The following is a 15445-nucleotide window of genomic DNA, read 5'->3' as shown; positions in this document are numbered from 1 at the left end:
GTATTCAGGAGTTCTGTATGAGGTTGTGAGTGGAATGAATATGACCAAATCTTCTACTTGATAACTGTTCTTGGCTCATACAAAAATGGAATTTTTCTTGTGTTTAACATTGTGCCATTTCAAATGTAATTTCTGTTCTTTCTAAATGGCCAATCTCCTTTCTCCAGGATAGCCCTCACAGCAGTACTTGGGAATTTTCTTTTTACCTCATTCAACTTCTGGTATATACAGTATGAAGCGGATTATATTTCAGTGACATAGAAAACAAAAAATGTAAACATATGCTTCTAGCAAACTTTCTAAATAAAAATCTCCTATGGTCCATTGCCTGGAACATTATAAACACTGAATAAATGGTAGCCACAGTTACCATGATTAGGACATTCTATTAAGCTTGTCATCAAGGGAGCAATGTGATGACTCCAATGGAGACAAAATTAAATGGAGATTTTGCAATTAGTGCTCTTGAAGGAAGATATTTCAATAGATGTTAGAGTTTTTCAATCAAAATAAAGTGATATATGTAGAAGATGCTACCAAATGCTAACTTATAATGATAGTTATAGTTTACTGGATTCAGCACTGAGCATTTCTAGGCTTTTTCACTTCTTATTATATTACAAAATCTTTTCTTTACAAATCTTATATTCAAAGTTTTATTGAATATCCTCCCATGGTATAAAAAGGGCAAAAATTACTCTATACATCATATTAAAATAGATTGGTATGTCATGGTTCATCATTTTTCAATTTCACTTGGGCAGTCTAATTACTTAGAGTCTAAACAACACATCTATTCTCCAGTAGGTATATAATGAAAACATAAGATTTTATAGCTCTATAGTTTTCAAACCTTTATCTTCTTGGTGTAGTTTGTTTTCATCTTCAAAGATATGCTGATTTGTTGGTAATTTACAGGCTTCAGGGTTTATAAACAAAACTATAATTGCCACTCAAAATTGTATTATAAAAAACTCTGTTTATTTATGATATTGACTGACAACTGTTGACCAAAGTTTAAAAATTATCTGGTCTTCTGCCACCAAAACTCAGGATTTCATAGGGCACGAGGAGAGGTAGGCACAATAAACACGTGGGCAGGTGAAACAAAATAGAAAATTAAATCCACATGCATACATCGAGACAGCTCAGATGTTCATTTCTGGTGAAGGCTTCCCGGCTTCCCTGTGTCCTCAGGAAGAAAGGCTGGATGCCATCACACTTGAATTCTGCCTCAGTTGAACCCCCTTTCCAGTGAGACTCTTACTGTGGTTGTTTGTGTAAATTTGTTTGTTTCACACTCTTCAAGATTGTGAGTACTTCAAGAACTGGAGATGGAAGCCCAGAATAGTACCTTCCTTCATATATTCATTCAATACATACTTTTGAGAAGCTATTCTATACCAGGTCAAAGTACGAATTTTAAAAAATCCCCCAAATATTGCCTTTGTCTTTAAGTACTTACAATAGTATCATTTTATATCATGATGCAATAAACATCTAAGTCAATCTGGAGGAGGCAGAAAATGTCTGCATCTTAAAGGATAAACCGAGTTTGTCACATGGAGAACAGACAGGCATACCTCAGCTAGGGAGAATGATAATACGAAAGCACAGAAAGAAAACTAGCGCTAGGTTAGGTAATTTCTGATGTTCTATCTTACATCTTTACAATTCTTACCTCTTTGCAACCAATCTCCCCTTACTGAGGAAATAAATGAGGTTTAGAAAAAGTGAGTGACTCTAAAACCGTTTCTATAGAGCTAGTAAACGATGTTAGCAAACTGAGTCTGTCTTTTCGGGCAAGAAATCTTATGTATTTGCAATGCAGGGTGCATGAAGGAGATGAGGAGAAATAGGTATAGGTAGGGATTTGTAACTATAGCAGGAACATCTGAGTAAGCAGACCAAGGAATTTCATCTTGTGAGATTTTTGGATTTTGTGTTTGGATTTTATTTCATGGCAACTAGAAGCCAGTAGAAACTGGAAAGTAGGAGAGTTATGTGGTCTGTTGTTTGGGTTTTTGAAAAGTGGCCCTGGACATGGCCAAGATGAGGTGGCATTAGTGAGTATGTGACATTAATCAGGCTGTTGTGAAAATTCAGGCAAGCTATGAGGAGGGTCTAGACTAGGAGTTAATGACAGATATGGAGTAGAGGAGCCAGACTCAAGATAATTCTTAAGGAGAATGCACAGTATCAGCAGATGTGGCAGTGAGAGAACACATGAAATCTAGTAGATGCTCAACCAATGTTGAGTTAGTGTAGATAAAGTTGAGAATGTTCATCCATCCATTTATCCATTTATCCATCCATCCATCCACCCATCCATCCACCTGATTTCACAAGGAATTTGAGAAAGTTAAGATTGACCCTTTGTTTGATGGTCTTAAAGCCCGAGCGCTCAGAGCGGCTTTGAAGCTAAACTCGAAGCACTCACGATGATTTCTCATGTCCTTGTGGTGAGAAATCAAAGCCAAATTTCCTTTGGACATAAGACTTATAAATGGCAACGCAGGTAAAGGCACAGTAGCAGCAATTGCCGACGCATTCCTCCTCCACTTTCTCCCACTGTTCTGTAGTGCAGGGGTGAGCCACGTGCAAAAACCGACTTGACCCTCTCAAAGCTCAGGTCGATAAAACACATGTAAAGCTAGACCTGGTCTCATGGGAGGAGGTTGGAGGGCTCATTCTGTCGATTAGAAAGATGCTTGAACATCGGAGGAGATGGTTTGCTGGGACTGAGAGTCTGCAGTTGTGAAATGGGAAGAAGGACTTAAAAAGCAGGGACAAAAGGAGAGAATGAATACAGTATGCAAAGCTCCTGCTGGGATCCAAAGGAACTTTCAAGAGTCCTTGCCTGGAAAAGTAGAAAAGGTAATAGTAAACGTAGTCCTCTCTAGGGACCAACCACATGAGAAAGTCCAGACAAAAGAGACTGAGGTAAAAGAGCAGAGGATATGGAATCTTTCTGGGCAATCTCACATCCTTCATTTGTTACCCTGACTTGGATTGCAGCTGTTTCTCAGCGCTTAGTTTTTGTTGGATTCTTTAACTAGCTTGGGCTGCACATGGTACATGGTGAAGGAGCCAGTCTGCTCTGTGCTGGGATAATGAGTCCAACAAGAATATGGCCCAGATAACCAACCATTAGGAAATGCTACCACCTTCAAAGGTGATGCACATGGACTCTACTTTCTGCTCTTCCCGAGACCAGAGATGAGGCTGGAGATTTCTTAAGTGGATGTGAAAGGAAACCTGGAGTGAAAAGGCAGCTACAGCTTCTCAGTAGTTAAGATTCTGTACATATGTTCAGTGAGACAGAGGCTTATTCTATTCACTAAGAGTATTTGGCCTGTTTTGACAGGGAATGAAATGATAGAGAGAAAGGAGGAAAACAATTTTATATGCTTAGTGCACTCATCCCTTTTCAATCATGATGAGGTAAAATGTGAACAGTGACACAGGCAAGAGAAAATTGGCGGTGTATTACAGGTCAATATTAAGTCCACATTCCTTATTTTCTATTTGTCAATTTCAGGGAAAAAAATCACTTGCTTTCACTTTCTCTCTTCCTTTCTCTTCTATATCCCCAAATGGATAAATACATAAACCTTTTCCCTCCATAAAAATGCTGTTTTGTTTTACACTTTGGCCCTGATACTATTCTTAGAGGAACATTTATTGGAACCCAAGATTCATATTCAATTAATAGAATTTGTAACTTTATATATTAAGTAACTTTATGGGATAAAAATGAATCAATGTGTGATTCAAATGGAAGAATCTACTCTTATAGAACTTTAAAATAATTGATATAAATATACTTCTCTATCATTTCGATGGCAACATATTTAAAAATTCGAAAAGATTGTCACTCTTCCCTAGTAGTCCTAAGGGTAATCTGAACTCTTCTTTTGATGTGGGCAATAAGAAGAGAGAAATTAACTTTTTCCAGGGAAAACTAGAATAAAATTGATAGTAATTATCAATAGTGTAATAATTATAGAACTCTGGGGCTGGAATCGACTTCCTTCTTCTCCAAATGTATTACATCTAAATAATCATAGAAATTAGCTGAGTCTCCCTTTTCTCTCTTTGAGACTGTAAAGGATTTCCACACTTCCTAATCCATCTTTAATAATCTTCATTGTGATCTATTAAATAAATCAAATAAGTAAGAAAGCAAGTTCTCTTTAAGGCATTTGCAGAATGGTTGAGATGTGTGTGATAAAGTTTATACAGGTAAATGGAGTTTCAAAAGGTCGGTTATATCAGATGATGTAAAAAGGTGTGAGAATAATATTTAGAAGCAGTATTTAATGAAATATATAACATAACTTTTTTTACATATTGATCCACATGGTTAAGTGAAGTTTGGAAACAAGTCATTCAAATTACCTAATTCTATGTAAAAAGAAAAAAATGACATCTGCTTATTTGGGTGACAAAGAAGTAAACTGACAAGCAAGGTGACAATTTCTTGTTTATAACTGTGATGTTATAAAATGAGGACCAGCTTGCAGCTACTAAAATAGCAAGTGACCTTCTGCAGCTCTGATTTCAACCACTCAGCGGGTTTTTTCCACCAAAGCGGCTTATTTTAGCTTCCACTAGACATTTCAGCAAATGGCGCTCTCCAAAGGCTACAGTGTCTCAGACATGGATTGCATGCGTGGTTTCATTAGAATCCCACATCCTGGGAGTGGAGAGAGTTCAATATATCTTTTAAAACTGCTGCTTTTGGTGTTATTACCAATAGCACCCGGGGCCCAACTGTACCTAGGCGAGAAAGCTGAGACTCAAAGCTATATATAGTGCTAGAGGGTGTTACGCCTGAACTTCCTAATTCTCTCCCCCACCTCCTCCCCACCCCTACTTTTTTTCCTCATGAGAAAGAATAGTTTCTTCTTGGTGAACTATACCCTCTATTCATTTTCTCTACAAGGGATTTTTTTTTTTTAACTTGGAAGTATTCTTCTTAAAATGCTATATCTTGGCCTCAATCAAAATGATTAATGAATTTTTAATTTGTCACTTGCCTTAAGGATCTAGAGAACCACTGAATTCTCTGTTCAGTTTATACTATTAGTGTGAAAGTGGAATTCTTAGGGGATTCGCTTTGAATTAATGCCAGGATACCCCCCCACGGACTTGCTCAAGGCATATTTTAAGTGCCTGCGTTAGGTTTTCATAATATCAAGATTCCTCAGAATCCGCACTCTGAGGTGGTAACTATAGTGCATTAAAACAATTAGCTGAAAGGTGCAACATTTAACCAAACTCTTTTTCTGCTTTCTGACAATAGACCACCAGTTTTATAAGTTTTCTGTCATTAAATAGAACAAGTCTAGTGGTTTGTCATTGATGACAATGCCAGTGAAGACAGTGTCATTTAAAGACCTTTCTGATTTTTCTAATCTCTATCTAGAGATCGTCATTTTTAGCATAAATAGAATTCTGCTGTCAGAATAAAAACATCAATAAAATTTAAGCTTAAAATGGCACTCGATTAGTGATCTGCAGCCTCTTGGATTTTTAATGTAGACCCGAACGTTCTAAGACCAAGTTGTTCTTAGAGTTCTTCAGAAAAAATATATTGTCAAAATATAAAATTATGTTAACTTCAAAAAATGGTGAAAACATGGCAAAGCACAATTCAATAAAATGTGAAATGGAAAAAATGAAAAAAATCAGATTAATGCAAGTAAAAGTAAAATCTGGGCAAATACTAAGTGAATAGGTTAGTAAAATGGTTAAAATTTCTCAAATGTCAGGAAGCTCAAGTAAGACAGCATTTTACTAGAAGGTAGGAAAGCAGATAATAAAGCAGAAAAGAAAAGCTGAGAGAGTCTACGTAGTATTTGTGTTTAAACTGTATCCAAAAAATTACAAGCAGCAAAAACAAGTTAACTATCTAAGGGGGTGCTTTCTTATTTATTTAATAATGAAAAGCTGTTTTGTATCACAAACATTTCATTTTATTGCAATAGTGCATGTCTAATTTTTGGGAAATTACAGTTTCCTTTCTTGAAACCAGTTGACAAAATTGAGAAAGAATCTATTATGAAAGCATTACATTTCAAAGTTAACTTTCAGAGTAAAAGACTTCCTTCACAGAACAATCAGAAAAGACTTAAATGTCCTGCAACTGATGAGTTTTAAGGGAGCTATATGGTAAGACAGAGGAAACCAACATGGCCTCTTTCAGTCTTTCAGTTTGTGCCTTTGGGGAACTCATTTAACCTCTTTAACTCGGTTGTTGTGCGTGTGATTCTCCATCTGCGGGAGGATTTGGCAGCAGTGATGTTTTCTAAGGGCTGTGTGAAGCATGACAACTTGAGTCTGAGAGGCTACATGGGAATCTTCTTTGTTTTGACGCATGAGGAAGAAGCCTTGCAGAGTTACAGAGAGTGAGAATACAGCTCACAGTCTTAAAAGCACTTGAAGAGTCTTAGATAGGGCAAACCACAACAATACAATCCACAGGCCATTAAAATCTCTCCTCACTCTTCTTTAAAAACTGCACCTCCACACACACTACCCAAAGGACAACTAGTGGGTCACTGATGATGAAACCTCATTATGAAAACTGCTCAAGGCCATCATTAGGATTGATTTTACCATTTCAACTTTGTTGACATATGGACTGATTGTTAATTTAAACAGAAGCAACCTCCCAACCCCACAATCTCACCACCCTTCTGGAAGTTTAGTCAATGAATTTCTGACCTTTTAGGAAGATCTAATTTAGAGGTAGTCTTTGGAGGCCATTTTTATATTTTCAACACCCTAGATTTTAAAAAGTAATTTGATTATTTAAATAATGCATTTAATTAACTAATGTTTTAAAGTAAATTATTTTTGTTTCTTGTGGTGCCAAACTGTTCCAGAATAAATATGAAAATCAAATAGCAGTTCCTCAACAGGCCTCGCAAATGTGGCTCAGATTTAAATAGTGAATTCATTTTCCTCAGTATTAAGATTATGGAGGTTTCCCCATGCATCACAGAAATAAATTCTGTACTGGTTAGCAGAGAGTGCCTGCTGAGTTGGGTGCACACCATCTAATGACACCAGAGTGTACTGACATCCCTCAATCTGTTGATTGATTGACATTTCTGTGTTCCATGGCCCGTGTAGTACTTTAACCCTAACTAGCTCTTGCGAAAATGGGTGCTCGAAATGTGGCTAATGTAGTATGCATCCACCCCAGCCAGTGGAAAAGCAATTCAGAGCTCTAAGAGGCAATGTCAAAGCTTGTAATGCCTCGAAAGCATGGCATGCCTGAAGTATACCATCTTGAAATACTATTCAACATGGAAACCGTCAGTAGGGGCTTGATACAGAGGGTCACCTTATAAGTATGACCATTCTCTCCTCCTATAAATCTTAGGCAGAACTTCCTGAAATTGCCTTTAATTTTTGCTTACTGCAGAATATTTTGTATTTACTATGGCTTCTGAAACTGAGAGTATAAAACAAAACTGGCTTTCTAATAGCTTTTCAGTAACTTTTTTTTTTGTTATCGGTGGTGGCAATTGATTTTAACATCTTCTTATGAAGTTCTGAATTCTAAGTCAAAAATTAATGCCAAATTAGTATCTCAAAGGGAAATCCACCGAGGAAGATCAATTTTGCAGAATTTCAACTAAAAATAGAAAAGGAGCTTTAAAAAATTTATCGAATCTAGTGAATGTTAGCACATTAGGAAAGTTGTATTAACAGAGGCATGTAGTAACTAATATGCACATATGTACATAGATATGTGTGTCTATAAGTACTGAATCAAACATGTATGTGTGTGTATTGCTTGTGATGTAAATCATCTTTAAATTTGTATAGAGTCTTGCTGGTCACAAAGTGCTCTGTATATATTATACCAGTTATTACAGTTGTAGGGAATCGCTGCGTATAGTATTAGATGATTATACATCATCTTTAGGGTGTTATTCAAGGATACCTAAAAAGAGATAGGTTTGAATGAACTTAGGGAAGAACTATAAAGTCCTTGGTTCCAGGTACTTTCTAGAATAATTCGTGGCCATAAACTGGTTAATACTAGAGATAGAACCATGATAGAGAGCCTAGGAATATGGCAAATTGGCCTCATACTTGGGAATTCTTTTTTTTTTTTTTTTTTTTTAGATAGAAGGAAGGATTTTGAAAATAAGCAGTCTTTGGGAGATATTCTGTGGGCAGCAAAGACAAGATGTTTTTAAAATTTCAGAGGAGTCAAGTAACCCAGGCTTTTAAATTTTTTGTTTTTCTGAGTCAGAGTCTCACTCTGTCACCCAACTTGGAGTGCAGTGGCATGATCACAGCTCACTGCAGTCTCAACTGCTGGACTCAGAAGATCCTTCTGCCTCAGTCTCCTGAGTAGCTGGGACTACAGGTATGCACCACCATGCCCAACTAATTTTTAAATTTTTTTGTAGCTACGAGGTCTTGCTATGTTGCCCAGGTTGATCTTGAACTCCTGGCCTCAAGCACTCCTCTGCCTCAGCCTCCCAAAGTGCTAGGATTACAGGTGTGAGCCACTGTGCTTGGCCATTTGGCTTCTTGTAGTCAAGAATATATCTTCGTCATATTAACATATATGCGTTTCCCTCAAGAAGGGCTGCAAGTGATCAAGTTGTAGTGAGCTAGAGAGGACTGGTGCATCTGCCCTGAAGCTGCATCTGCAGTAGCTCACTCTTTAATTTGATCGTACATGAACTTGGAGTGGTTTAGGATTACTACCACCCTCCCCTTGAGAAGCCCTTGATTGTCCTTGATGTCTATTTTAATCTGACTTCTTGTTTTTTGCAGGAGGGTGGATGGAGAGAAGAGGCTGGTTCATGGTTCTGATTTGATAGTGTCATTAATTGTATATCTGTCAGGGTCATTCCATCCAATGAAGGCCCCGAGTGTTGTCACGCTCCAGGGGAGGGAAGCGTGCTGGCTACTACCACAGACAGGTTGTTCAGCATCGTTCATGATTACCTAGCTGCTTCCAAGTCCCCTTCTCTCCGCTACACTGTCCTCCTTGTGAGGTGGCTACAGCAAGAACATTTGTATGCATGACCGAAGCCACATAATCCTTCAAAGTCATTTAGTTCAACTGTCTTATTTTTCAGACAACGAGACGGAGGCTGAGACAGCTAAACTAATGTTAGTAAGCGGAGTCAGGACACCCGACTTCAATGTACCCTCCCTAAACTACTTGCAAATGGTATGTGTTGGGGTGAGGGTGAGGGAGAGTTTAGATGGCAATCGGCATTCACAAGACATCTTCCCTCAAGGCAAGGAAAAAAGAGCTAAAGACACTGGATCTTCCTCTCCCCATACTGTTTAAATACTTTTTCTTGATAGTTTAGTCTACTTCTACATTTTCTAATGACCTACTGGATAGTTACTCCTAAGTTGAATACGTTTCTGTATTTGATACAGTTACTATCACAGGACACAGCAAATATACAGCAAGGTTTAAATTCTGTTCTCTAAACCATTTCTGCATGAGTAATTAAGTATGTATAATAGGTTTAAATAGTTATAAAATATTTATTCATAAATGCATATGTCATTAAAGGTGCTGCTTAAAATCAGAGCACTTGTTTGGGGTTCTTAAGAAGCCAAAATTGAAATACTGCCAACTTTTATAGAATGCCATAAAATAAAACACCACTTGTAAGAGCATCTGTATTTCTATGTATCCTTGATAGGATAAGGCAGTACATTATAGGGACTAGATCACTTTTAGGCCAATCCCTTTCCATAATCTCTTCTAACTATTAATACTTGGCTTCTGTAGTAGTAGATGAATGCTTTAAAAAAAAGATCGATATCAATTTCTGATGCTTAAAATTCCAGGATCTATAAACAGAGCACAAAAGGAATATGATAATAAATCTATGTTTAAGATTAAATAAGAAGAAACCAAGCCGGGCATGGTGGCTCATACCTGTAATCCCAGCACTTTGGGAAGCTGAGGCAAGAGGATTGCCTCAGCCCAGGAGTTCAAGACCAGCCTGGACAACAAGGTGAGACCTCCTCTCTACAATAAATCAAAATATTAGCTGGACGTGGTGGTATGTACCTGTATAGTTCCAGCTTCTTGGAAGGCTGAGGCGAAAGTATTGCCTGAGCCCAGCAAGACCAGGCTGTGGTAGCCATGAGTGTACCACTGCATTTCAGCCTAGGTGACAGAGTGAGAATCCAACTCAAAAAAAAACAAAAAAAAACAAAACTAAGTAAGAAGGAACAAATGAATTTGTGTTTCATCTTCATCTGGAGAGAAAATTACCAAATAACAAAGCAAACTCAAGAGGTGTGTAAAAAGCAACTTATCCCCTTAGCCTTAGAGCTAATTTGATGGATTTTTTTTTTCTTTTTAAAAACCATGTTGTTTGGCAGTCTGAATTATCTTGTTGTCTGGGAACTCGTAGATACACTGTCAATCACTTTCCAGTTTAAACGAGTTTTCATTAAGATTATGAGTCCTGCAGAATTCCCCAACCCCTTTAAGCACATAGTGGGGGAACACAAACATGAGGTTCCATGCTTATTTGCTACCTATCTTTTTAGCTAGCTTCCTCTCTCTGCCGCCAACCATTGCAAAATTTTATTCCCAAAGATATAACACATCCATCATGCCAGCTTGAAGTAACATTTCGGTGAAACCCAGTAAATACTGCTGTCTAAATATTAATTTGCAGCTTACTGTTGCCCTTCTTTTATTTCATAGGCTTCTTTCTCTTATGGGATTTTGAAAACTGAATGATGCAATTCCTGAAATGTTTCATGGTTTTCTGTTTGCTTATTTACATTTTGTTTCCTACCATTCTCAAAACTATGGGACTCAAAGATTCCAGATAAGAGATGTGACTCACAGTGATCAATACCTGCCATCTCCCTCACCTCCAAGAGAGTGAGGGGCCATCATGCCCAGGACATATATGACACATTGAATTGCAATTACTGCATTTATTTTATAGTATCTCCTAGATGGCAAGGGTAGAAACCTTGTTCTGTTCTTCTTGAGTGCCTGGAACATTTCAAAAACAGGTGTTTGAAGAAATGTCTGGCAGTCCAGGGTGATGGAATGACTTAACATTACATCAGAAGCTTTACCACTTAACTAACTCCGTGTCCTAGGAAAACCACTCACTGTTACTGATTCTCAATTTTTTTATCTGTATAATGGAATGGTTTCTTCACCGCTGACCTGAAGGCATCAGCGTGAGGCTTAAATTGGATTAAATATGTGAAAGGATTTCCTATATTTCCCTCCATACATCAAGCATTATTATTCAGGTCCTTAACCAATAAATTTGTAGTTCCTTTGGTGACCTTTTAAAAAGACATGTTTTGTTTTTCTCTGCACAGCGTTCTTTCTATGACAGCTTTCAACCAACTTAATTGGTTTAGATGCCTATTAATCAAATACAGTCAAAATGCCGGCATGCAAACTCTGAAAGCTCTGGTTTGCAGCACCTACAAGATCAGACAGGCAGCAAACATCAAGAATATTTTGCCGTGAAAATGCCAATCAGCTTGTGAGGGGCTGCTATTATTCAACGGGAGGAAATAACTATCTGGTTAAAAGAATGAGTTTTGATTTATTTGGGCTTGAGCTCATATGTGTTCTTTGCTTTTTATAAGTTATATAACTTCTGAGTCTCAATTTTTCATCTGTTAAATGGGTATACAAATACTTACATAACAGGAATAATAACGATTTTATAAGAATTACATATAGGATATTGCTCAGCACCATATAGGTGCTCAATAAAAGGTAATTATATTACCCGCAATGAGCAGTGATGCTATTATTAAGTAATAGCTATCATAGTAGCTATATGACTAATGACGATAATGCTTACACATGATGGCGACTGTACTAAGAACTCAAGAACATTAACTCATTTGATCCATATACAAAGATAAGGACTATTGTTAGCCTAAGTTTACAACTGTGACTCAAAGAAGTTAAGTCAATTGCTTACAAGAAAGGTACAATCAGGTTTTGAACTCAGGTTGTTGACTCCAGAACCAGAGTTCTTAGTCTCTATGCTATCCCACTGATGTCTTCCTGCCTAATGATACTGTGAAGGACTTAGTGAAATGAGTGACGAAGTTTTGGGATTGTTCAGGAAGGACAGTGTCACACTATTGTGGCTCGTCCTAAGTACCTATATTCGACACTTCACAGAATGGGTGTATGTCCACTAGGTGGCATTGCTGTTTTAACGAAATGTGAAGCAAGCCAATATTTAGGCTCAGGAATCTGCTACATTTGAGAGCACTTGGAAGGACAATCTATTTGCATCCCTAAAAGTCTGATGAAAGAAGCCTCCAAAACTTAGAGCATATCCAGAGATCTCTAAGAACTAATGCTATCTTGAAATAATTAAGAGAAATATATGCTAGTCCATTTTGCATGCTAATGTTTGTGCAGAAAATCTGGATAAATTTTGATATGATCTGGTCCAGTCTGTTCAGTTTATAGAGTAGACTTGACCAGAGGTAAAAATGACTTGTTCAGGGTATCCCAGATTTGATGGCTTTACTGTAGTTTCCTGTCCTTAATATTTTCTGTTGATGCTAAATCACAAAGAAACTGCAATTTCTGACCTTTTAGAAGACTTCCCTTTGGCTATGGGGCCAAAGATTGCTCAACTACTGTGAGTTTTTGTTTCACTGGGATTTAAACATATGTTCCAAATCAATAGTAGACTCAGAAACTTAGATATTAAGTAGTATAAATGCAAAAAACATGGTGCTTTTTTCCTCTTGAAAAGACTGAGTGACTCTATTTTAAATGACTATGCCTATTAGGTGAAAATGCAGTTTGTGAATATGAAACCCATGGTAAATAGCAGGTTAATGGAGGAGTACAAGGATCCTTAGTCAAAATGGGCACAAGGACTATGGAATCAGCCTGCCTGAGGTAGACTCTGGCTCTATTATTTAGTAAGCATAGGACTCTGGGAAGCCATGAGACACCTTTAAGCCTCTGTTTCAGTATCTTTAAAATATAAATAATATTTTAACGTATCTTTTAAGATGCTTGTAAAAATCATATGTGTGAAGTACCTGTGATATAGCAAAACCAAGGTTAAACATGATGATAATAACTGACTAGCTTGTTATTGGAGTTGATGTTTCGTTTTCTATAACTGTCAATAGTGAAAGTCATTACTGGTACTTTGTCGACATTACTCACTGTCACATGCAGACTTGCTAAATGGGAGAAATAACATTTCAGGTTCATAACTGTGTAACATCACTTTGTTCTCAACCAGATGGTACAAGTAGCCAAGAATATGACCATGTATTTCATTATGTGTTCACAACAACTTAATTTAAAACACTTAGAGGCTTTAGGCTCCTATTTGCAGGTTAGGCAGAGAAGGTGACTGAGCACGTGGCATAAAACAATAATAGCTAAGAGTTATCTATTTTTTTTTTAGTTGGAGTCTCACTCTGTCGCCCAGGTTGGAGGGCAGTGGCACACTCCCGGCCACCGCAGCCTCGATCTGCTGGGCTCTGGCGATCCTTCCACCTCAGCCTTCCGAATAACTGGGACTACAGGCACGCGCTACCACGCCCGGCTAATTTTTTTGATTTATTGTAGAGATGAGGTCTCGCTGCCCAGGCGGGTCTCGAACCCACGGGCTCAGGCAATCCACTCACTTCAGCCTCCCAAAGGCGCAGGATTACAGGCTGAGCCACCGAGCCCGGCTTTGTTTTACAAGTATTAAGTCATTTCATTCTTACGACATACCTGTGAGCTATGAACTCATGTTTTCCCCCTTTTTAAAGATGAATGAACTGGGATTGAGAAACTTGCTCCAGCTTAAATAATAAGCTACAGAGCCAGAATTTCAACTCAGGTAGCCCGGTTCTTAGTCACTCTGCTTTGCCAACTCTTGGGGTGGAATGTGAGGGGGCTCAAATGTTCCTGAGCTCCAGATTGCTTTCCCCAATACACTAAATACTACAAAGATGCCTGGGATAGCCATTTGCTTAGCTTTTCCAGGCTACTGTTAACACACAACTCTGTTATGTTGGAGGGCAACGTGTTCAACCTATATAAATATTCTTACGGCAGTTAGTTGATGAGATTAACTCCTGATTGACTCCTGATTTTAAGAGGGTAGAACAAAATTGCAGCTGGTCAGAAGAGAGCTTGTCTAAGACAGGGCACTCTTGGAGATCACTCCTTAGGGGCTGAAGGAAAGAGGATCAGGTTGCTGATGCAATCAGGTCTGTGACTAGCTTATTTGTTGCTCTTGTGTTCTGTAACGTTCCAGACTACATTGCTGCAATGTAGAATTCCAAATGAAATTCTTGAATTCAGATTTCTAAGAGCCTTAGTGGTCTTCTGGTTGACCCCCCTGACTTTACAAAGAAAGAAACCGAGATACTATTTGCTTAAGATTTGTCCTCAAGAAGATTTGGCTTCTTAGAGGAAGAGTTGGACTCCTGTTCATTTGGTTATTCCACACTGTTTCTATATCTCTTAGCTATTTCACTTTGAATAGCGTCAACTTTGAATACATGCCGAAATTTCCCTGTTTATACCAATAACATTTTTCTTTCAGTGAGAACCCAAATTCAACAGATAGCATCTGTTCTTTACAGATAGCATCTTTCTATTTATAATTTCTTCTTTCTTCCTTTGCTTGAAATAAACTTTTATGGGGCAAGGGAACAATGACATTTATTAGAATATATTTTTAAAATCAATTTGTTTTCTCAAGAGAAGCCACGGAATGCAAACAATTCAATTTAGATCTAAGAAGACAACCCCACTAAACAGGACTCAGGCGACTTAAAAGCAGAATTTCCCAAAATAAACTGCAAGGAGATTTCCACTTACCGATCTCAGTCATTGTTATCCCTGGTGCTAACTGCCCGTTGTTGAAGGAGCTATAGGTAAACAGGTTGGGTACGGACGTGAGGTCATAGATAGGTTCTTGCTTTATCTGTTTGATGCCAGTCATGTCAAGTCCTGACTGATCAGGGGACGGCTGGCCGGAATCTACGTTGTAATACCCCTCAGACTTGGGCAGGTCAATGACGTGCCCGTTGGCGTAAGTGCCGCCGGTCTCGGTGTTCAGGGTACTCAGGCCGTTGCTGATGCTGCTGCTATACACCCTGGCAAGGGCTTCTGCCTCCCCGCTCTGCTGCTGCCGCTGTTCCTGCAGCCGCTGCTGGTGCTTCTGCACCTCGGCATATAGGCTGTCCCTCTGCTTCTTAGACATCCTTCCGAACTTCACAGCTGGGTTGAAGGGAAAAGCAGAAAACAGCACTGGTGGGTATCATTCTTGTTAACACCTTGGGTCCAAGGGGGCATGGATGACTGTCCCTACAACATCAAATGTACAAGCCCCGGGCACCATAACCTAAGAACTCATTCATTTGCACTCCACCTTTGGGGAAATGGTTTTCATGATCG

At 38.3% G+C, this 15445-nt stretch overlaps 1 protein-coding gene across 2 annotated transcripts in view; it reads right to left on the bottom strand.

The window, feature by feature from the left end:
- RORB (RAR related orphan receptor B) overlaps window positions 1–15445 on the bottom strand; it is a 198352-nt gene that overhangs the window by 27584 nt on the left and 155323 nt on the right. For both annotated transcript variants that reach the window (XM_008074362.2, XM_021707173.1), the window contains exon 4: window positions 14867–15268. In XM_008074362.2, the coding sequence (XP_008072553.1) occupies window positions 14867–15268 (402 nt within the window). The remainder of the gene's footprint in view (window positions 1–14866; window positions 15269–15445) is intronic.

This window comes from Carlito syrichta, unplaced genomic scaffold, assembly GCF_000164805.1.
Source record: "Carlito syrichta isolate Samal-C Ts95f unplaced genomic scaffold, Tarsius_syrichta-2.0.1 Scaffold316420, whole genome shotgun sequence".
Taxonomy (NCBI): domain Eukaryota; kingdom Metazoa; phylum Chordata; class Mammalia; order Primates; family Tarsiidae; genus Carlito; species Carlito syrichta.
The sequence above is the reverse complement of the archived record's forward strand: the minus strand, read 5'-3'. Positions and strand labels throughout refer to the sequence as shown.